The 24,542-nt window shown below is 45.9% G+C and overlaps 2 protein-coding genes across 2 annotated transcripts in view; both read right to left on the bottom strand.

The window, feature by feature from the left end:
• Nucleotides 1-24,542, bottom strand: part of CLSTN2 (calsyntenin 2) — a 654,299-nt gene that overhangs the window by 12,734 nt on the left and 617,023 nt on the right. Inside the window, exons 10-11 of the mRNA XM_047783473.1 lie at nt 10,972-11,138; nt 850-998 (exon numbers count right to left, since the gene is read on the bottom strand). Coding sequence (XP_047639429.1) covers nt 850-998; nt 10,972-11,138 — 316 coding nt within the window. The remainder of the gene's footprint in view (nt 1-849; nt 999-10,971; nt 11,139-24,542) is intronic.
• On the bottom strand, nt 7,178-7,526 carry LOC125129118 (60S acidic ribosomal protein P1-like). The gene is made up of 2 exons (XM_047783483.1): nt 7,454-7,526; nt 7,178-7,381 (listed from the first exon to the last, which is right to left on the bottom strand). Exons 1-2 carry the CDS (start codon nt 7,524-7,526, stop codon nt 7,185-7,187), a joined length of 270 nt encoding a protein of 89 aa, XP_047639439.1. The 3' UTR covers nt 7,178-7,184.

The raw sequence follows: 24,542 nt of genomic DNA, 5'->3' as shown, positions 1-24,542 counted from the left end.
AACAGTATGGAGATTCTTCAAAAAGCTAAAGATAGAAATACCATATAATCCAGCAATTTCACTTCTGGATATTTACCTGAAGAAGATAAAAATGGTAATTTGATAAGATAAATGCACCAATGTTCACTGTAGCATTGTTTACATTAGTCAAGATAGGGAAGCAACCTAACTGTCCAAGGATAGATAGATAAATAAAGAAGATATTACATACATATATACACACAGTGGAATATTACTCAGTCATAAGGAAAAATGAAATCTTGCAATTTGCAACAATATAGACAGATCTAGAGGATGTTATGCTAAGTAAAATAAGTCAGAGAAAGGCTGTATGATCTCACTCATATGTGGAATCTAAAAACAAAACAAAACAAAACCAGGCTCACAGATACAGCAAACAAACAGGTGGCTGTCCAAAGGGAGGAGGTTGCAGGTGGATGAAATAGATGAAGAGGATTAAGATGTACAAACCTCCATGTATAAAATAAAAAATCCATAGGAATATAACATACAGCATAGGGAATATAGTCAATAATATTGTAATCACTTCATATAGGGACAGATGGTTACCAGGCTTATCATGGTGATCATTTCGTAATGTATACAAATGTTAAATCACTATGCAGTGCACCTGAAACTAACATAATATTGTATGCTGAGTATATTTCACTTGAAAAAAGAAGAAAACAAAAGGAGAACATAAATCCATTGGGGCATCCTCCTACGGACAGCAGAGAAACTGCCAACAGCTGAAGAGAGGTGAATCCTCTTTTGCAAGACAGCATTCCCCAGGAACAACCCCTGATGCCTTGGCTGTGCCCCAGGCTGCATGGCATCCACTCCACTCACTGGACTTTGGAAGAGACTTTTAAGCGCCGCACACCCGCGGTTGGGAACTGCCTGGAGTTGATGTAGGAGACCTTCTGGAGGGCACGGTTGATGTTTCCAATGTCATCACCTTCCATCACCAAGACGGACTGCGAGGGGTTGAAATGATACTGAAAGACAGAAAGGGGTGTATCACAGGAGAGAATGATCAATGGTGTACGCATTCCCATGGAGACCCTCCATCTCCATGCAAAGGTCATAAGGCCAGCACAGGCATCTCCAAAACATCTGCAAGTACAGCAGCTGTGTGAACAGAATGACTATTTCAACCCCTCAAGCAATCCCTGCAGCCCCCCAGTGGGCTTTGGGACCCCCTGCGTAAGATTCCTCGGGGATTATAAAACTCCTGGTAATACCACCTGGAGCAACAGGATGGAATTCTGAAATCCTAGTCACGGCACTCTTGTCGCCCAGACTTTGGTAGGGGTGACCCATGCTCTGGGATACTGTGGGGTCCTGCCCAGAAACTTTTGGCTCTTAGATTGCCCCTTCCCTCAGTTGACAGCCCCAAAACTTGGGTCTTTGGTTCCTTTTGCTTGCCTTTGGCCTTGAACTTCTCCTCCATTCACCCTGTACTCCACTTCCTGAGCCAGGTCCCATCTTTTTGGGTTTCAATCCTAAAGCTCATTTTTCAATTAATGGTCTTCCTTCTCTCTTAGATCTCATCTTCAGTTTTTCCTTCTTGGTGCTAAGGCTGGTTTCCCAAGAGTTTTACTCACTGCCAGCTTCCCTAGGTTTGTTATCTATCTGTCCCATGCTGGGTCCCTGGTATCCCACACTGGGTGAGAGCTCAGGGGCTACGATGCTCTCCAGTGAGTCACTTGGGTCCTCAAACCAGATAAACCAGATCCAGACTTTTGTCTTTCCCATGGTGTTCCCAACAGTTACTCTTCTTTGACTGGAGCATCAAGAACTGCTTTCATACTGGCTTGAGTTTTGGACCCTGACACACTTCTGAGTAAGAATTATTAGGAGCTGCTATCAATAAGATGTCGGGAACTTATCCTTGGATTCAGGTTCTGTATCTAATACTCATGCCATGGGAAAGACAGATATGGGTATATTTTTATGTAGCTGCTTGCCAATAATTATTTATTTTTTTGAATAGATAATATAGCCACCTGGCTCAAATATACATATGTGCTAAGTCAAAGTGTCTATCTTAGTCTTATCTCCTATCCAACTAATCAATTTCCCCAACCCCATCCCAGAGGTAATCACTGTTCCATTAATTTCTTAGTGACAAATTACATTATTGTTCATAATTAGTTGCTTCCTCTCCCAGCAAATGGCTTATACATGCTTGCCCTCTTTTTTTTTTTTTTTTGGTCTTTTGTATTTTTAGGGCCGCACCACAGCACATGGAGACTCCCAGGCTAGGGGTCAAATCGGAGCTGTACCTGCTGGCCTATGCCACAACCACAGCAACATGGGATCTGAGCCATATCAGCGACCTACACCACAGCTCACGGCAATGCCGGATCCTTAACCCACTGAACAAGGCCAGGGATCGAACCCACATCCTCATGGATACTAGTCGGGTTTTTTAACCATTGAGCCACAGTGGGAACTCCCCCACTCTTGCCTTCTTGTCAACAGGCTTGATCATGTAATTTATGGTACCCTTCCCTACAGGATAAACATTTTTGTCCTGTTGTGCTTGATAGTGGCCATTTGACTTGCCTGGCCCAACAAAATGTGAGCAGAAGTATTGTTTGGTCCACACCCAGGTGAACGATTTAACAGCCAGTTAGTTTGTGGTTTGCTATGTCCCTCTCTCTCTGCCATGAAACCTGCGAAGTTCCCTAACCCTCTACCAGCCTGGGTCTCACAGTGAAGGACTAGGGATCAGGGCTGCAGCCCATCTTTACTGGAGGGGAAGTGTGAGAAATAAAAAAAAAAATTGCTACAATCCATTGAAATTTTAAAGCCATTTGTTACTGCAGCATAACCTAGCATGTCCTGACAGTTATGCCTAAGTATTTCATGAATATATAATCGATGAATATAGATTCCCATTTTTCTCCTTTCTTCTACCAAAGGAAACTTATTACACACTTTAGTGTACTTTGGCTTTGCTCACTTAGCTTGTGTCTTAGAGATTTTTTTTTTTAAAGTTGTGTAATATTATTTAATATTAAATATATTTTTAAATCAGTCTCCTAATATGAATATTTGGGTTGTTTCCAATCTTGTACTAATAATGCCACAATGAATAATCTTGTATATATAAGATTTCCTAAGTGTATAAATCTGTAAAATAAACCCCTACAAGTGAAACTGTTAGGTCAAAGAGTATCTGCACTTTTAAGTTTGATAAATGTTATCAACTTTCCCATTGCTATGGATTATGTCCATATGCACCTCTCACAATGAATGAGGATGCCCCTTTTCTCAAAACCTGAGCAACAGAGCATGCTGTCAAACTCTGAGATTTGTGCCAATTTGATAGGTGATAACTACTATCTTAGTGTAGTTTTATTTTGCATTAGTCTTTCCATGAAGTAGACTCAGTAGGTTTTCAAGGGTTCAAGGGAAAAAATCTATACTGCCTTTTCCCTGATAGGACTTGTATGTCTTTATAAGAGCTCCTCTTTCTGTGTCTGGACCCAGGCACAGGAGGTAGATGGCTCATAAGCACTGTGGTGCCATTGTGTCACAAATAAGTCCCTTGCATTGTGGCCCCAGCCAACCAACAGCACAGTCTTTCTCCCTCTCAGCTATCATGAGTGTTCATTGTTACCTCCTCCTTGAAGCTTCCCCAGCTTCCCTCACTTAGGTTCCTTCCAGGCTCCTATAGAGCTAATGAAGTGGTAGCATAATTTTTATAGTACAGTGACCACGCCCTCACTGAGGACAGGGGCTCCAACTCTTATTCCTGAACCCCAAAACCTCTTCCTGGCACCTGGGAAGGCCCTGTTAGATGAATGAGTGAATGGTTCCCTGACCCCCATTTTTCTTAGTAGCATCTCCTCAAAAGGACTCTTTTTTTCAGTCACTTGTCTTTCCAGTCAGGCCTTGGTGCAAGTCATCATCAGTGCTCACCACAGCCCATTCCTCCTTCCTTCCTGGGTTTCCTGGAGACTGCACTTCCCAGCTAACTTGAGCCCCTGAGGCGGGGCCATGTGACTGCAGTCTGGCTAATGGGATGTGAGAGAAAGTGAGGCAGGCACCCTGGGCTGAGGGCGTGAAGAGCCCTGCTGGACCTACTAGCCTTTTTATTTTCTTTTTGACATTTTATGGCCACACCCAAGGCATATGGAAGTTCCCAGGCTAGGTGTCAAATCAGAGCTATAGTTGCCCATAGCTCATGGCAACACCGGATCCCAAACCCACTGAGTGAGGCCAGGGATCAAACTTGCATCCTCATGGATACTAGCCAGGTTCATTACCACCAAGCCACAGCAGGAACTCCATGAGCCAACTTTTTCCTTCTCTGCTCTGGTGGTCTACGGCGTCCTAGGCAGGAAACCTACCTTATTTCCCTGACTTAGTGTGAGAGAAAAATAAGCATTAAGTGATAGAACTTTTGGAGCCATTTGCTATGGCACATGCTCAGCCCACTGGAAGAATTCATCCCTTCCCTCCCAGCCGTGAGCCCCACTTCTCCAAGGCTGTGTGGCTCTTTGGAAGGTCATGGGTTGTATGCACTGCCATACCCGGTTCCAGCACAAGCTACAGAGCAGTTTAGGATTATTTACTTCCCTTTTCTGGGCTTCATTTCCTCATTTAAAATAATGGAGATATTAATATCTACCAGTCTGGAGCTTAAATGAGATAATGTGTATAAAGTCTTAAGCACTTAAAACGCTGTTCAATCGATAATAGTTTTTTTTTTTAAATTATAACTCCTCATATTTCTGCACTGAGTCTGTCTGTGCTGGTATCACTGCCCTCACTGTTCTTCTTGCCTTACGATCCAGTTCCCTCATGTCCTCAAAGCTCTGAGCAGGGTATCTCTGAGCTATGACCTCTGGTCACAAGCTCTTCCCTGTGATGGATGGGGTGGGGGGCGTATGCACCGGTGATGCCACAGTTGGCCTTTGGTTGGCTTCTCTCTTGCTGTTGCTGACTCAGCTTAGCATGGCAGCTCAGGGGCGGCCACACGCTGGTGAGTTATTTATGGTTCTGAGTATTTTACAAACCATCCATTTCTGATTTGAGCAGATTCAAGGTCATTCTTCTAAATTTCCATGTGTCAGAGTTCCCCTCATGGCTCAGTGGTTAACAAACCCAACTAGTATCCATGAGGATACAGGTTCAATCCCTGGCCTCACTCAGTGGGTTAAGGATCTGGCATTGCCATAAGCTGTGGTGTAGGTCACAGACATGGCTCGGATCCCGGGTTGCTTTGGCTGTGGTGTAGGCTGGCAGATACAGCTCCCATTAGACCCCTAGCCTGGGAGACTCCATATGCCACAGGTGTGGCTCTAAAAAGACAAAAGATAAGACAAACAAACAAACAAACCAAAAAACAAACAAACCAAAACCCAACACGTTTCCATGTGTTTTTCACTCCCCGCCCCTGCCCCTGCCAGTCCCTGCTATAGCAGAGTCCTGTGGTGCTGTTGCTGTCTGTCTGTCTGTCTCTCTGCCTTCCCCAGTGGACTGTGAGCACTTTGAGGGCGGCGTTTACTGATTTCTCTCAGCATCACCAGAGGGTCCAGCACCTGACAAGCATGAGATAGGAAGATGCCCTCAGCATGAGGGCTGAAAAGGAAAACCAAGCAGTTCTTCCAGAGGGATGGATGGGCAGCGACCTGTGGCCTCAGCGGAAGGCATTCCCACTGCAGCCCTCGAGGGAGGGGACAGGTTAGGGAATGTGTTGCATCTCTAGTTAATGCCCACGTCTGGCTGCCAGAGCAGCGCAAAGACTGCTGCAAGGCATGAGGTGGACAGTGGCCCGGCCATCAGTGCAGTTTTTGCCGGATCAACAAAGCCTTCCACTGAGGTAGGTTTTGTCTGTGTGTTTGTGTTGCCTTTTGCAGCCTGACTGAGGGTCGGTCTCTGATATTGAGGGACACAGGGTCGAACTGGCATTCCCATAAGGGCAGGATATGGCTTTCTGAGGACCCAGCAAAGGGTGACAGCATTAGCTCCCTCTGGAAAGCTGGATTGTAGCCACAGTGGTTCCTTTTTTGAGCCACGAAGCAGTTAGACAGACGGCCTTTGCAGAATGGACAGCTGTCCTGGAGGGTCAACTGATGTCACCAGCCACATAGCAGGTGGGACATAGGTGAGGTTCTTGCCCAAAGCCCTGGCCTGTTCTTCAAGGACAGGCTGGCCATGGGCCTCCACACACCTCACTCTTGGACTCCTGCCAGCCACTTTGGGCTGGGTCAAAAGAAGATTTGCCACAACAGAGGCTTTTCTGTCATGGCTGTCACCTGGGCTTACTCTTCAAAAGAAGCTGAAACAGCAGTAATGCCAAGTATAAGGCCAGACCAGCAGGAGAAGGGAACTGTGATTTGTTGAGAGCCTTTTAGGTTTTCTGGGGGAAATCTATAACTTTTCTACCTACATGCATGACTTTGCTACATCTGCTATTATAAATATGTGTATGGATATATAAAACCATATATACTTCAATTCTTACATCACTACAAAATAATATGAAGTCCATTTAACACATGAGGGAACTGGGGCTTAAAGGATTAAAGAAACTTGCCCAAGGTCACTCAGCTCAAATATCCATACTCTGCTTTGAACTTAGGAGTGTTTTGTCCCAAAGTCCTTGTTCTTTCCCACTCTCCTATACTAGAGATGACAAATTGGCAGGGATTACGCTATGGAAATCAGAAGAGAGTATTCCTCAGGAATGTGGTGATTCCACATTGTCTTATATGGATACATAACAGCAACCACCTCGACCATTTAATGACTCCAGACATACTAGAAAGATATCCAGAAATATGCATGATCCAGGGGAAAACAAGCAAGAAGAGGAACTGGCATGGGGCCCTGTGATTGGACAAGACATTTCCTTAATCATGGGAGGCTCTCACTTTAGGCTAGCCAGAGAGGAGGGTGAAGGCCAGGAGCCAGTGCAGAGAATACGAGTCATTAGTCAAAATGAAATGAGAGACAAAGGAGGTGGGGCAGGCAGGAGGCAGTGTTAATAATTTTCAAGAATGACTTATTTATTTTTTTTTGGCCACACCCATGGCATATGGAAGTTCCTGGACCAGGGATGGAATCCGAATTGCAGCTGAAATCTATGCTACAGCTGCAGCAACACCAGATTTTTTTTTTCAGCAAATAGCTCAGCTTTTTATTACTGAATGTGTTATAGAAGTTTAGTCAGAAAGACCAAAGCCCATATCATCATCAGACTCCTCAGATTCTTCTTTCTTTGCTTCTACTTTCTTCTCCTCAGCTGGGGCAGCAGTGGTGGCTGGGGCAAGACCTCCTGCTGGTGCAGCACCAGCTGCTAGGGCAGGTCCTCCAGTCCCCACATTGCAGATGAGGCTCCAGATATTGACATTGGCCAGAGTCTTTGCAAACAAGCCTGGCCAGAATGGCTCAACATTTACACCTGCTGCTTTAATGAGAGCATTGATATCCTCCATGACTGTCACCTCATTGTCATGCAGGATGAGGGCAGAGTAGATGCAGGTGAGCTCTGAGACAGAGGCCATGGTGCGGACGTATGTTAGGTGGGGGCTGCCTGGCATGGTGCTAGTAGCCAGATGAATTGAGGGCCTCACCCCAACATGGCCTTAGCTTCCTTGGAAGGACAGAGCACCTTAGCGGTAGCTGAGGAAAGGGGCAACACCAGATTCTTAACCCCCTGCACTAGGCCAGCAATCCAAGCCATGGGGGTTTAAAGGACCAAAGTACCTTGCCCAAGGTTACCCAGCTCAAGTATCCATACTCTGCTTCTTAATCCACTGTAACATAGCAGGAACTCCAAGAATGCCTTCTAACCTGAGATGGTGGTGTGGAAAAAAGAGCCTAGACTTATTTTTGACAAGTCCCTGAGCCCTAATCTCCTTATTTCTGAAACAGGGTCATAAATTTAATTTGTTGTGAGGAGTAGGGGTAATGAACTTAAAATAGCCCCCAGTGGGTGCATGGTAAATTGTGTGTCTTATCATTAACTTGTCACAGCGCTCTAGTTCTTGCCTGTTGCGCCCTAAGGATGGAAAAGGATCATTTACACTGATTGGTGATAAGCAGGTGGTATCCTAAAAAGTCGGATTAGCCTCCTCCACCCCCTACAGCTTTGGGTGCCACTTAATTCAGCACATCCTCTTTCACAGACTAGGACTGCTATGTAGGAATTGCGTGGTTCTTTATTTATAATTCTAAGTATGTGTGGCTTTTAAGGCCAGTGTCTTTGATTTATTTGTCCTGCAGTGCTTGGGATCCTGAAACTCTGGCACCATGGGATGATCCAGAGCGTAGAAGATCCACTGAGAGGCAGGGAGGAAATCCAGAATCAGAGAGGGTTGGAGGAGCGATTCCTGCATAGGTGGCTTGACAAAACACTAAGAGAACAATACAAACAATAGGTCAAAGATCAAATCCCAGCCCCTGTACGTGAGGATATCTGCATGAAGTGTGCCACGTACAAGAGGCATGCATGGGCCAGCTGCCATGGAATAGACCAGTAGTGGCCTTTGCAATGCAGGTGGTCTTGTGAGTTTCCTTCAAGGGCACCTGTGTATATGTTTCATGCATGTTAAACAATGTTCTGGAAAGCCATTCTTGCTTTACCCTGCCCAGGTAGCCCTCCCATCTTCCCCTCTGACCCAGGCTCCAGAGTAAGCATTCTGAACCCCACACCTGTCAAGATTATGCTCCTTTATGTGGGGCCCTTCAATGGCTGCTTGTTGCCATCAGAGAAAAAGCAAACAGCAGACATTAACGAGGCGCCATGACATAGTCTGTGCCCACTTCTCTGGTCCTACTACCTACCTTTCCTCCCGAAGTTTGAGCATTTGTCACACTGGCCTTCAGCCTAGAGTGATTGCGCTGCCCTCTTCCCCACCACTGCCTGTCTTTTTCCTAGTTGGTTCTTCCTCATCCTAAACAATACGATGAAACTTCACCTCCCCTATGAGCCTTCCTTCACTGCCGTTCCCCCAGGTTCTGAAACTCTGGAGCAGAACTGCCTAGGATCACATTCTGGCCCCACTCACCACTCACTCTGAGATCCTCGGCAAGTTTCCTTTCGCTTCCAGGCCTCAGTTACTCGTGAGCAAAATGGGAATGTTTATAACACTTTTATCATAGAGCTGTTCTGGGGTTTAAGTGAGTTAAACCCATAAAACTTTTAGAACAGTGCCTGGCGCCTGGGAGACCTTCAGTATATGTTAGTGCTAGTATCACTGTATCATTTATTGTACTGGATGACAGGTATCTGCTTGGGGCATTGAGTTCCCCAAAGACAATAAGCTTGGAGCACTCATTTTTGTGTCCTTCTACCCAGCCCAGAACTGAATTATAGGGGTGTCCATGGAATGTTTGCTGAAGTGACTACAATGTAAAGAACAGCATGATGTGCTTAAGCCACAGTGGATTAAGGATAGAGCGTTGTCTCTGAGACAGTGTGGGTTTGCTTGGAGCAGTGGGTTAAGGATTCAGCATTATTATAGCTATGGTGTAGGTTGCAGCTGTGGCTTAGATTTGAACCCTGGCCTAGGAACTTCCATATGCAGTGGGTAAGGCCAAAAAAGAAGGAAGGAAGGAAGAAAAGCATGATGTGCCCAGATCACTGGTTCCTCCAAGGCTACCCCACATCAGAGCCCCATAATCAGTAGCTAGCTAACAGCATAAATGAGAGGGCTCTCTTATGGGGGAAGATGAACCCCTGTCTAGGAGAGGCAGGCCTGGGGCAGGAAGGTGAGAGAGGGGGCTCCAAGGGCAGTGCTGAGTGGGGACAGGAAGCGGTGGGAAACCTCTGCTCTAGCCGTGATTTTCTTGGGAAACCCTCACAGCTGCTGGGGCCTTATGGGGCTGTCCTGTGTCCCTGGAGGCAGAGGGTAGGCCACCCAGATTTGCAGAGAAGAGATGGAGGGGCTGCCTGCTCTCACAGGAGTCTGTTATACTGAGCAGGGGCTGCCATAATGTCTACCCTGGTCTTTGCTCAGAACCCCAGGGCCCAATGGCAGATGCTCCTTGGTCCAGGTGAGATCAGTGCTTTACCCGCCCATAGTGGGGGGTGCTTGATGAGAACAGTCAGCTACATCCTGCCCTCTCAGGAGGGGCTTTTCTCAAAATGTAGCTTGGATTCCCTTGGATCACTTGAATTTTTTTTTTCTTTTAGGGTCATATCTGAGCCATATGGAAGTTCCCAGGCTAAGGGTAGAACTGGAGCTATAGTTGCTGGCCTGCACCCACAGCCACATCAACTCAGGATCCGAGCCATGTCTGTGACCTACACTACAGCTCACGGAAATGCCAGATCCTTAACCCACTGAGCAAGGCCAAGGATAGAACCTGCATCCTCATGGACCCTGCCTCCTTGCTTGGGTCCTTAACGCACTTGAGCTACAATGGGAATTCTGTATCATGTTAATATTTTTATTTTGCTTGAATGACAAAAAATCATGAATCTGCTCATATTCCTATTGATGGCTAGACATTGTCTGGAGCCAAACCTGTGCTTCAACTTAACAACATTAAGACCCAGTGACCCCTGCATCTGCTTTCTAATTCCACCCACCCCAGAGTAACCTTCCTCTCTCATTAGTGTTTTCCAGGGTCCACACTTTGAATTCTATTTTCTTGTATTTCTGCAATGCTCCTTCAGTTTCCGGAGGCAAATCAACAACAAAGCAAAACCACCACCAACCAGACAGTCATCAAGTAGAACTGCCTCCTGGTAGACACTGAACAAGTGCCTGCTCTTGTGCACAAAACTGATTACACACAGGGCTTCATCTAGGAATTTTAGGAGATGGCACAAAGTCTGTTGGGTAGTCAGAGTCCTGAATCTCCCCACCATGGCAGCACCTCTGCTGTGGCACCATCTCTGCCACATGGCAGGAGGTAACTCCTTTCAAGAGTGCCCTGGAGCTGGGCAGCCTCACCTCACCAAGCCACTTCTTACTGGAGGCCATGTGGCTCCTTCCTTACCTTTATTCCTTGGCCCAGACTCTCCAGGGAATTGATATCCAGCCCCTCCTTGCAGGCCTGCAGGCAGGAAATCACCTTCTGACTGTCCATTCTGCCCGGGCGGATGGTGAGGCTGGCCAGGCTGCCGTGGAAGAATTGAGCAAAGCGTGGTTTGGTGACTTCTCCTCCTAAAAGATAGAGAAGTGCCGTCATTTTCCCTATGGAGACTGGGTAGGAAATTCCATTTCAAGATGCCATCTGGCTGGGGAGCTGGGGACTCCGTGGCTGTGTCCCCTAAACCTGAGCTTTTCCTTCCAAGTGGTGAACGCAGAGTTGTGAAGCCAGAATCTCAAGAGGAGTTACCGGCTGCCAAGACCCTGGCACTCCCCAGCTGCACCTACTGAGGAATCTGGAATTCCTGAATTTTAAAACCTTTACTTTCAGAAACATTTACTTTAAGAGGTGTGAAATAGTAGGAGAGAGGGAAGCTACCAGTGGTAAGAGATGGACTGTGTGCCAGGCTGTCTGTTGGCGACTTCACCTGAGCGAGCCTGCAGAGAAGGGATCCTTGCTTCCAGCCAGTGGATGAAGAACCCTGAGACTCAGAATGGTTGAGGGACTTACCCCAGGACACACAGCTACATGCTGGGGCTGGTTCCTTAGGCCTGGTCTGTCTGAGTGCAGAGCCAGCATTTGATCCCCTATATTCATTACATGGAGAGGCTGGCATGTAACTGATGGGTCCTAGAAACCCCAGGTCCCTGGGCTCTGCCTCTCTGGCTGGTGAGTTAATTTCACATCTGTTCAAATGTAGGTTCTTTGGCAGATAAGGGTTTCCTTGATTCTTTTCTACCTCTGACCTTTTTCTCACCACCTAAGAGCTTTCTGCTGTTCCCTTTACTGGCTGAGCTGTCTGTTCAAGGCAGCTCATGTTGTGAGCAGCCTCACCTCCTCTCATTTTCTCCCTCATTTTCTTAAAAGCCCCCCTCAGGTCCACTGGAAGCCTCATCTCCTCCAGGAGGCCCTCTCTACTGACTTCACCAAGCACAGGTCCCTTCTAGCCCTGGGCAGCCAATGTCATTGACAATCTTAGCCTTGATCTTGCACTTCTGGTTGTTAAGAAAGGTAGCTGAACATATGGGAAAGATGGATCTGGGTGGAACTCCAGCTTTGCTAATTCCTCAGGGAGGTTCTGTAGCCTCTGACTCTCCACTTGCTTGTAGGGGATGTGCTGGGCTTTGCTTCCTGGTTCTCCTGCACTGTCTCAGTAGCACCCCCAGCACCTGACTTCTGTGGCCCCCTCCCAGCACTGCCCCCGCTATGTGCTCCATGAGAAACTTCCCTGTGAATGGCTTTCCCTAGCACTCGGGAGGGCAAGTTTCTGGAAGGTTCTGCCAGGGTAATATCACAGTGACTCTCTGCCCTTCAGTGAGCCATGTTGTATCAGCAGAGTCTGGACTCAGCCTGGGAGGCAAAGGGCTCTCCACTTCATGCTCAGCCCCGGGGGAGTGGGTATACCTGATGTCTGTGTGTCTACAGTCTTCAGCCTTCTCTCTGCTTAGCAGCTAAGCCTTCATTATCCCAACCCTCTGTTACAGTTAATCATTCCTTGTATTTCCTTGTTGAAATTACTGTGTAGTTTCTCTCTCCTGACTAGGTCCAGACTGATAACACCCTCTACATCTGCACGCACGCCTTTGCTCACATCCATTCCTCCTCACACCGAGATACCACCTTCAAACTGCTCAGATCAGGCAAATCCCACTGGTTCCTCCAGCCCCGTAAGGCCCCTGCCCACCATGCCCTCTCCCTGCCCTGAGCCTTGGAACACTGACAGTTCATTTTAATGTACCACTCACACCTCAGCATTGGTAGTTAATGTACGTGTGTTTTATGTCTTCAGTAGCCAGTAGGTGGCTCTCAACTTTGGCTGCACATTTTAATCACCTGGGGAAACGTTAAACAGACAAATTGATTTTCTGGTGTGGGTCCCACCTCCAGAGATTATGATCTAACTGGTATGGGAGGTTTTTTAAAAATTTAATTGAAGTGTAAGTTGATTTACAACATGGTGTTAGTTTTAGGTATACAGGAAAGTGATTCAGTTATATATATATATATATACACACACACACATATATTTCAGATTCTTTCCCCTCATAGGTTCTTACAAACTATTGAGTAGAGTTCCCTGTGCTATACAGTAGGTCCCTGTTGGTTATCTATTTTATATGTAGTAGTGTGTATGTGTTAATCCCACCTTCATAATTTATCTCTCCCCTCCACTTTCCCCTTTGGTAACTATAAGTTTGTTTTCTATGTCTGTGAGTCTCTTTATGTTTTGTAAATATGTTCATTTGCATCTTTTTAAAACCATTCCACATATAAGCGATATCATAAGATATTTGTCTTTCTCTGTCTGGCTCGTTTCATTTAGTATGATAATCTCTAGGTCCACCCATGTTGCTGCAAATCACATTATTTAATTCTTCTTTATGGCCTTGTAATATTCCATCATATATGTGTACCACATCGTCTTTATCCATTCCTCTGTTGATCTTCTTCAGGTGAATCAAACATGAAGCCAAGGTTAAGAACCACTGGGCTATAAGCTTCTTGAGGCCAGGCTTCTGCAACTCTCTCCTTTGTTCCACCTGCAGGCTTATTCTTGTCTTTCTTCACACACTGCCAGGATTTATTTGTTTAAGTTTTTCTCCTGGATGCAGGGAGCACACATGCATGATTCATTTCAGTGAAGACAACACTGAACAGGTATTAGGGGCCGAGGGCTGCCCCAGGCACTTTGCATAACTTGGCTCACTTATCCCTCTTAACAACATGGGCCCCTGTCCCTGTGTCATCGGGGCATCCTGTATCCTCCCTGACACACAGCAGGCACTTGATAATTGTCTGCTGAACTGAAGGAAATGGTCTGGCAGAGCAGTGGAGACTGGTATCTCTCTAACATCCATCTCACTCCTGCCCTTTGCCACAGAAGCCCTGGGGTTTAGGGGTTTGACTGAGTTCCATGGATGGATTCTACTAAGTCAAATCTAATTAGCTTATCCTGTCTCCATTTCTCCAGTGACTGAATCAGGTGTGGACTTGGGATCCCTGTACCAAAATGAGGCCAATCAGCATCTAGCATGCAGAAAGCCACAGGGGTTGGTTCACGGATAATCATGAAACCAAATTTAGGCCAATGAGATCAGCAGAGAAGGTGACTGGCAGACTCTAGGAAAAGAGCTTCCATCTTTGCCCTAGAAAATTCCTGGAAACTACTCCTTCTCTGTTTCCCTGGAGATCATGATGTGTGGATAGAAGACTGAGAGCTGCTGCAGCCATCCTGCAAGCAAACCAAGGACAACCAAGGCCATGCCTGGAGGAGGGCCGGAACTAGAGAGTACTGCAGGCTGAGTGAACCCCGGGCAGCCCTCTTCACTGCTTCACTGTGGGTGTCCTCAGCTGTGGGAGCCAACCATCCATCTTCATGGAGAAAGTATTTGCAAATGAATCGAATGACAAGGGGTTAATCTCCAAAATTATAAACACCTCCTACAGCTAAATACCAAAACAAACAAACAAACAAACAATCCCATTGAAAAATGGGCAGAAGATCTAAACAAACAATTCTCCAAAGAAGACATATGGAAGGCCAAAAAAACACATGAAAAGATGTTCAACATCACTCATTATTAGAAACCACTATGAGGTACTACCTTACACCAGTCAGAATGGCCATCATCCAAAAGTCTATAAACAATAAGTGCTGGAGAGGGTGTGGAGAAAAGAGAACCCTATTACACTGTTGGTGGGATCATACATTGGTGCAATCACTGTGGAAAACAGTATGGAGATTCCTCAGAAAACTAAAATCAGAACTACCATTTGATCCAGCAATCCCACTCCTGGGCATCTATCCAGAGAAAACCATGACTCAAAAAGACACATGTACTCTGATGTTCATTGCAGCACTATTTGCAATAGCCAAGACATGGAAACAACCTAAATGTCCATCGACAGAGGAGTGGATCAAGAAGATGTGGTATTCATACACAAAAGAATATTACTCAGCCATTAAAAGGAACGAAATACTGGCATTTTTAGCAACGTGGATGGACCTAGAAATTATCATGCTAAGTGAAGTCAGCCAGACAATGAGACACCAAAATCAAATGCCATCACTGACATGTGGAATGTGAAGAAAGGACACAATGAACTTCTTTGCAGAACAGATACTGACTCACAGACTTTGAAAAACTTATGGTTTCCAAAGGAGACAGTTTGGTGGGTGGGGCGATACGCTGGGGGTGTGGGATGGAAATCCTATAAAATTGGATTGTGATGATCATTGTACAACTATAAATGTAATAAACTCATTGAGTAATAAAAAAAAACACTACAAAAAAAAAGCTCTGTTTCAAATCTTAGAAAGAAAAAAAAAAAAGCTGTTTTGACTTGCACTCTGGTTACTTGCCACCCAAAGCATCATCACATTGGAAATGAAAGAAGTCTCTATTGAAGGGCTCAGTCCACAGATCTGGCTTTGAGGGATGACCTCGGGTGGGTGTGGCCTTGGGTCTGTAGGGGAGCCAGCTTGGGGCCTTTCCATTTAGACCCTCGAAGCCCTCAGGGCTAAGGTGTCCCTCACAGCCATTAGCATGTTCCTCGCTCAGCAAAGGGATGCTTCTGTTAACCTGCAGGAAGAAGGCTGAGACTGGATCTGAATGGTAGAGCTGCCACCCTCCAGGGCATCCAGGTGGTCATCTCTCCCTGCCTTAGCCCCCACTTTGAGTGGCAGATCCAACCACAGCTCTCACTGGGCACAAACTATGTGCCCAGCATGGTGGGAAGTCCTCACCACACATTATTTTAGGAATCTTCATCTAACTCTTGGGGGATAGGTACTTATTCTAGAGTTACAGAGGAGCAAATTCAGGCTTGGAGAGAAGGAAGTAGCCAAGGCCACATGAGTAGAAAGTGGTGAAATGTGGGCTTCTACAAAGTACATCCATCCAAGCCCAGGACCAGCTGGGCATCCTGGTGGTACTGGGCCACCAAGCCTGAAGTATGGCTGGGAGAGAACCACTGCAGTCTGCCGTCCAGGCCCCTTCAACTGCTCACTCACCTGCTCCATCCCTTTTTTCTTTTTCTTTTTGGTCTTCTTAGGGTCATACCCGCAGCATATGGAAGTTCCCAGGCTAGGGGTGGAATTGGAGCGGTAGCCACTGGCCAACACTACACCCACAGCAATGCCAGATCTGAGCAGCATCTTCGACCTACACCATAGGTCACAGCAACACCATATCCTTAACGCACTGAGTGAGGCCAGGGATCAAACCTGCATCCTCACGGTTACTAGTCAGATTCATTTCCGCTGAGCCACAAGGGGAACTCCCAGGTGCTCTATCTTTAAAGGCTACACTTGGTGACTCTCCTGGATGTCAGGACATTTTCCTACACACTATTTTTTTCCTCAGAAAAACATCCATGTTTTATATTTTTCACTCAGAAATCCCAGATCTGTGGTGCACTCTCTTAGCGGCTCGGCTCCAGGAAAGCCATTCGATTAGCATTTTGCCTTAGGAGGCCAGCATAAAAGTTGAAATAGATTTGCACCCAGAGGTGGTTGTGATGCAGGATTTTAAAAAATAATGGATACATTGAAAAATCTCTTTCTTTTAATACCTAGAGTGTCTGCATACACCACATGGCTCCTCTGTTCACATTTAGACATACACACGCTTGTGAATTATTTTAAGAAAAAAAAAAAAAAAACCTGATTTCTAACACAAAGAACCTTTGCTAAATATTTGCAAACACGATTTTGGATTCCTGAGGCTACATCTGCACACATTTTTAAAGTGTTTGCTGTCTGTCTAGCCTTCTGTTCAAATCAGTTGATTATAAGATGGGACCGTGTTCTCCAGGAGCTTACATTTAGTTGGGAGAATAAAGTATAGATACTGGGAAAGTAAAATAAAAATACGAGTAAATTGCCAGTATAGTAGATGTTCTAAAGCAGCGAATGATTAATTTCCAAACACATAATATAAATGACATGCTTAATAGATAAAAGGGGAAAAATAATAGTCATGATATATTAGGTTCTAAAAACATAGCAAGCAAATTCTTTCATATGCTATTTTATTTAATACTAAGTGGCAGGATAGATAGGGAGATAGATAGTGAGATCTTATCCTCTCCTCTGATTTCTTCCATCTTACCCTCCACTTAAACACAGCTCTGCCTTGTGCCCATTGCCTAGGAAAAGGCTGTGAAGGGAGGTGGGATTGGGGGGGAGCAGGTGGGGATGAAGCTGAGTCTCCTTCTCAGTTTCATTTCCAGAATCCAAAACCTTTAAGGAGGGCGGGGAAGATGTGGGTATCTTCAACATTTGGGGAAAAACAGAGGAGGAAACTCTAGCTTCCCGCGGTCTAGAAAACGATACTTCAGGCTTAGGGGTGGCAGGGAAGAGGTGGAGGATAAGAAAACAGAGATTCAGGGTGAGGGCACCTGAGACCTGCCACCTGGGCTTAGCCCTGGAAGGGGTGTGTGATGTTGGGAGGGACTGTCAGCCTGGCGCATCTGGACAGATAGACCATAGATGGTCTTACAAAGACCTTGAGAAGAAACATCAGTATTTCTGTGCCCCTAAATAAGGCAAGGAAATACAGAGAGCACTGATGGCCCTGAGGGACCATTAATGAAAAGAGATGGACCCATTTCAGTGGACGCCCGCATGGAAAGATGACTGGAAGCACTCAACATCCCAGCACCTTACATATCCCCCTGAAATCAGTTAGCACCTCAAGGAAATGGGAGCATTCCACATTAGCTGTGGTTAATCTCCCCTACTCAGATGGAAAAGAAGGCATGGAATGAAACTAAGATGGAGGTGGGAAAACTACTTTTTTCTTTGTGAATCCAGATTCTCTCCCACTAAATGTATAGATAGGTTTTCAAAGTTAGGTAATCTTCAAAGTTAGGTAACTTTCCCATAGCTGCATAGGCAGAAATCAGTGAAGCCCAGCTTCAAACTCAGGTCTTGTTTGCTCCCAAGCCTTAGACTTACAATCCACACAATGAGATGTAGCCTTTAGGGTTCAGGGAGGATTTCTTGGAGAATGTCCTAATTGGGACTGGAGGGGACTAACACGATGCTGGGTGAGAATGTCCAATTATACTGGGTTCTGTAGACACTGAATGGCTTCAGCAGAAACTCCCAAAGCTTTGTGTCAAGTCTTCTGGGAAACACAATTGTCTAGAAAAATAAGAGTATTTGGCAAACGTGATTTAATAAGCTGGACTTATTCTGAGCCACAGTTTGCACTGGGAATGAATTCTTCCTCAGCTTTCTTTCCATTGAGAGGTGGGTCCACCCACTGTACACCTAGCTATCGAATCAGTAATGTTCACTTTTCTCTGAGTACAGGATCTAAGTGTGAATGTACTCAGTCTCTTCTCTTTGCAAAGTGTGTGCAGGATGCTGCTGGTCTTTTTTCCCCCTCGTCCTGTCATTCCCACAGCTATCTAGTCTGAGAAACACATGGAAAGGAGTGGAGGCCACATTCCCTTTCACTAGAATTGGATGCTGCTCTGCATGTGGCTTGTGGATGGGGATGCCCCTCAATGAACACAATTTCACGGATGGTTGGGTATCAATTTTGAGCAATGCAAATGGTGAGACTGTCTGAAATCTTACTTTCTCTCATTTCTTCATTTCAGTGATGGAGACACCCACAGAATGCGAAGACTAAGCAAAGTGTGTAACAGACACCAAAGTTGTGGCTTTAAAGCTGTCCACACAACCCCTGGGGGATGAACCCCTGGAGACTGAGTCCCTGGTGGTTGCAGGGACTTGTGGGAGTGGATGCTCTGCCTTCAGGGCTGGCCATGACACAGTCTCAGCAGGCTTTCTCTACCCTTCAGGGGTTTTTTTGTTTTTTCATTTTTGGCTACCCTGTGGCATATAGAGTTCCCAGGCAAGGAATCAGATACAAGCCGCAGTTGTGACCCTATGCTGTAGCTGTGGTAACACCACATCCTTTAGCCCACTGTGCTGGGCTGGGGATTGAACCTGTGTCCTGACACTGCAGAGATGCCACTGATCCTGTTACACCACAGTGGGAAATTCAACCCTTCAGTTCTTACGTATCCACCTCTCCAGCCTTTCTATCAAACATTTACATGGCATGATCTAAGTGAGCAAAACATCCAATTTATGGGATGACCTCCCAAAGTCAGGACTCGGCGGTTGCGGACCTAAATTCACGGAGCTGGAAGGGCCCTCATATATCACCCAGGATGGCCCCTTCCTTCCTCCAGGAGCACAGAGGCAAGACCCAGTCTTCAAGATCCAGAGCAGATAAGCAGCAGCAGTGAGGGTTTGGAATTCTCTTTGCACTCCAAAATCAGCCCTCCCATGAAAGCATAATGCCCATTATCTTCGGCCTCAGCATGATTTTGTCTGACCTGTGGGTAGGGAGTCTGGGTAAACAACTAGACCACAGATTTCAGAACCCTCTGGTCTTCCTCACTTGGCTGTGAAATATCCTCTGGACTTACATGTCCGCAGGAGCAGAGGTGGTGAAGCAGCATAATAAAGGCCGAGCGCTCTGGGGAGCACAGCCTTGGGTGCAAATCCAGACTCTAGGTGACCCTTCCCAAGCTACTCATCTTTTCCGAGTCTCAGTTTCCTCATCTGCAAAATGGGGATGGTAACCACACCCATGCTGTAGGGTTGTTAAAGAGAAGACAAGCCAGAGCTTAGTGAAGGAACTCAAAACTGGCAGCTAACTCTGGTGACAGCAGGAAGCAAGAAACTTTGAGAAGGGATGTGTCACGTGGGGCTTCTTTTCTTTAAGGTAGAACTGAGTTTATTAAGGACAGCCTTTATTGTAACCACTCTCACGTGTAAAAAAAATAAAGGGTGATTAAATAAAATTGAGAACTCACTTGGACGTGCTGTTTGGCCTTTCACTGGCTGTGCTAAAGGGTGGGAATCTGGCCTGATTCTGAATCAACTGGTCAATGGCCTCTTTCTCACTCTTTTTTTTCCCTGCCTGCCTGATATGTCTCTCAGAGAAGCTAACATGATCCTGTTTTTGCTCTAAGACTCTTGTCAAATTTTCTAATTAACCTGATTTTCAGAATAAGATTCAAAGTTAAAATAACTCAGTTATACTGTGTTCCCACACATGAATCACTGAATTTTAAAGATGACTTCATCTGCGTTGTCTTTAAACCAACACACCCTCATTGAATGAACCTCAGTGCCTAGAAGCATCTTTTCTTCGTCTTTTTAATACAGACAGTGCCAAGAGATACCCTGTTAGTCGTCCCTGTGTGTCAGACCATGAACCATATGCCTTTGTCAAAACAGACTCAAAAATGGGATATAATTCAATAAACATTATCACTGACCTTCTCCCAGACAAGATGTAGGAGGAAGGAGGAGGGGAGGGGAATCTTGGAGAGCAGGTGGGCCCTGCCTTCTACAAACTCAAGTCCTCTTAGGGGATGTAGACCTGCACTGATAACTCCAATGACATGTTTCCCAAACGGTGCTCCCAGAACACTATTTCACAAAGAGTGAGATCCATGGTGAAATAAGATTGAGAAACACAGCTTAAGAAATGTCCAACTGAGTTGCTTTTCTTGGTGGGCTTTTGAGAGCTTTGAATAAGTGACTGTGCATTGTGCCTCTCCAATGTGGGGCTATGGGGATGGCTTACACCGTTTCCCAAACCTGACCTTGGCCTCTTTGAGGAGGGGGTGGCCCAAGATGCTGAGCTTCACAAAGCCCTCCCTGAGAAATACCATTTGAATGTAAGGCAGGCTATGCTAGCACGTGCCTCTTTTTCCCAGCAGCAGAGACCCCAGGGATGTAGAATAATTTTAACACAGACTTTATTAAGAGAATTTGTACTAAATTATACCAAGCTTATTAAGTGAAAGCATGTACTCCAAGTCTCTGTAATAATTTTAGTGTCTGGCAAAAAAAAAAAAAAAACCTGAAAATGTACACGAGCTCTCAGACTCCCCTCTGTTTGAGGATCAGAGGCTATTGACTACCACAACCCTTAGGGTTAACCAATTTATTTATTTATTTATTTTAGGGCTGCACCCACATCATATGGAAGATCTCAGCCTAGGGATCCAATGGGAGCTACAGCTGCCGGCCTATGCCACCGCCATAAGCAACGCCAGATCCAAGCTGCATCTGTGACCTACACCAAAGCTCATGGCAACACCAGATCCTTGGCCCACTGAGTGGGGCCAGGGATCGAACCCAAATACTCATGAATCCTGCTCAGGTTCTTAACCCACTGAGCCACAATGGGAACTCCTTTATTCTTTTGATCGCTCCTATTTTTGCCTTGGTTCCTCACAAAAGCCACAGTGGGGTTCTGTGTCTGTCCCTTAACAGGTCTGCATTTTTAGAACCATCCCTTTCTCTACCTCTCACTGCTTTATTTGTTAAGCAGGGAGTAGGACTCAGCCAGACCAGGAGCTGGTCTAGAAAGCCCTCCTCTTCCAAGACCAGGGAGGTGCCATGGTCAGGAACAGGCAAAGCTGGACACTCTAGGAAGCCCGAGGTCCAGAGCACTGGGGGAGAGTCCCCAGGAGAGGTAAGGATGAGACAGTCTCTGGGGACAGAGCCACAAACGGGGAAGTGTGTGATGAGCTCAAGCAGGGAGCAGGATGGTACCTTCTTGCACGTGTGTCTAGAACCGTGCATCTTCCAGCATGTGCAGCCAGTTCATTAAAATAATGCTTGCCCTGATGGCATACAAAACAGGTAACACAGAGCTGCTCTGGTCGTGGTGTTGGAGGAAAGGGGCCCTGGGATGCCACCTGCTGGGGCATTTCTCTGAAACCCCAGGGGCCTCCCTCAGGCCCTGGTCTGGCCTTCTTGACTCACTCCCAAGACAGCTGGGTTACAGGCCCACCCAGTGCAGAGGTCCAAGTGCAAAGCAGATGTGATTATTCAATTTTTATTATATATGAGAAGAATTTGAATTTTTGTTAGAAATGGATGACTAGGCGCTCTAAGGGAAAGGACAAATTAATTAGCCTTTAAATGATCTTCTTCCATGGTGTGACCCAGAGAGAGACAAGGGACCTGGTATTTGCCTAAAGGCAGCCGTTTCTGAGATGGCACAGTCTGAGCTTGAGTTCATCCTGGGAACACTGACATGGAGCATGGAGGTGATGGCAAGGTGGTATGCACCGGCCACACAGAGCAGGGAGGACTCTTTTGAGATGTCCTGACTTCAAAAGTCCATCTCTGGAATGAAGATATGCTGCCTGCTCCAGGTCGTGCTGGCCACATTTCTTTTTTTGCCTTTTAGGGCTGCATCTGTGGCATTTGGAAGCTCCCAGGTTAGGAGTCTAATTGGAGATATAGCAACTGGCCTACACCACAGCCGCAGCAACTTAGGATCTGAGCTACATCTGTGACCGACACCACAGCTTCTGGCAACGCCAGATCCTTAACTCACTGAGCAAGGCCAGGGATTGAATCTTCATCCTCAAGGATATTAGTTGGTTTTTGTTAACCACTGAGCCACGATGGGAACTCCCTGGCCACACTTCTTAAATGTAAATGAAGTCTCAATTTTTTTTAATTGCTGGAAAAAAATATCAGTGAAAATGAAATTCCATTGATGGCTATGGGTTTCAGATTCACTAAGAGGATGTGGTGGGCTAATTAGGGCTGCAGAGCACTGCCCAGCGACAGTGCTGGAGCCAGTTCCCAGAAGCACCAAGCAAGCAGCTGCAAGCACCTTATTTTCTATTCTCATTGTTAAACCCTGAGTGGAAATTTCACAAATGGGACCTGGTTCCCTTGCCAACCTCAAAAGTACCTGAAAAACTCCCCACAATTACAGGCCCCAAAGCAATCAGAGGTTCACACAGCAGGATATGTGAACCATTTATATGTATATAAATGGACTTCAGAAGGTTCGGAAACATGCTGAGATAAGGGCTGCATTATAGGCCATCAATTTCATAGCACCATGTTTAACTGAAAGACCTTTCGATGTGTCCTTCCAAGACAAAAACATGGCTCCAGGGAGGATATAAATATTCATGAGAATCTAAACTCCAAACAAGGCAGGATGGCATCCCGTAATCTGGCCTTAACCCCTCTTCTCAGCCTCCTCTCCACTCACTTCTGTCCAAGTATGTTCTAAATGATAGGGCACCCAGAGCATGCCAATGTCAAACTTCTCTGTCATGCCACATACTGTTGCCTTCTCTCTTCCTAGTGAACTCTTAGGCATCCCACAAAGCCCAATTTTAAAGATTTTTCTCCTATACTGAAAATTTACCAGTATCATCCTTTTCAGGGCAGATACCCAAATCTTTTCCATGCCCAGAAGCCTGGATGATGTAGGCTCACACCTACACCACCATCTTCCAGTACTTGTTTCCTGACTGACTTTTGTCCAGCCCCAATGACCTTTGTTTTGACCTAGAGATGGACCTGGGAGGGCAGGGTCTGTGTGAAGGTTAGTCTTAGGGAAGGGGAGCAAAGTTGATGCATGCAGGGAGCCACAGGAAATCTGGAATCACTGAAGCCAGAGTGGACAAAGGTCTTGCTGACAATCTGCCACATTGGGTTTAAGTGCAAGGACGTGAGGAGGGGACCAGCAGATATTTTCAAATTTACACATTCTTTTGACTGAAGCATGCCAAGCGCACTCCATGTGCCTGTCGCCTAATCCTTATAATAACCCTGTGAGGTAGGTATTATTCTAGATAAGAAAACAGATGAGAAAGTAGGAGCTCAGGGAAGATAGGGAGTCTGCTGGGTCCACACAGCTAATAAGTGGCAGGGCTGGGATTTGACCCAAACTCAAATTTTTTATAACTCAAAAGTGGAAACTCTTTTTTCTTGTTCTATCGAGAGTCAGTTAAGGGAATACACAGCAAGAGATTAGCAAAGGTAATTGCAGAGTTCCTGTGGCTTTTTGATTCCAGAGTTGCTAGATATTTCAGAAGGTAAAGGGTTTATAACATTTGTATCAATACACATCAACTCCTGCGTTTTACTTCCTTCTCAGCTATGTGGCTGCTCTATCTGCTTGGGTCCCAGACTGAAGGAAAAGCAAAGAGGAGCCCCCATCTTTCTGCAGTAAATATGAAGTGAGAATTGTTTTAAGCAACTGAGAACTAGGGCTTGATTGTCACTCAGCACAACTTAGCATATTCTAGCTGATTCAAAGAATTCATCTTTATTCTTTACAAAATCACTTTTTATTTTGGTGGCACTGTTCTACCCATTTGGCATATAACTGGGAAACAGTGGTTTTAGCTGGACTGATACAGTCAGGGGTGGGTTCCCATGGCAGGCTGGGGTCACAGGGATCCAGATGTAATCTCTCAGGGCCTCTAGGGAAGAGTCATGGCTAGGTTCATGGTGAGGACCTGACTAGGGCTCCCTTATCTTATGGGCAGCACCCAAACTATGTTCCAAAATATTCACAGGCTAGCTGTGGTGTCCAGCTGGGGCACTGAGCCACAGGAGAGGACCATTGCTCTAGCACAGTTGTGTTAGGTGAATAGTGACTCCTGTGCAA

The sequence above is a fragment of the Phacochoerus africanus genome, chromosome 1, assembly GCF_016906955.1.
Source record: "Phacochoerus africanus isolate WHEZ1 chromosome 1, ROS_Pafr_v1, whole genome shotgun sequence".
Lineage (NCBI taxonomy): Eukaryota > Metazoa > Chordata > Mammalia > Artiodactyla > Suidae > Phacochoerus > Phacochoerus africanus.
This window is presented reverse-complemented; position numbering and strand designations above follow the sequence as displayed.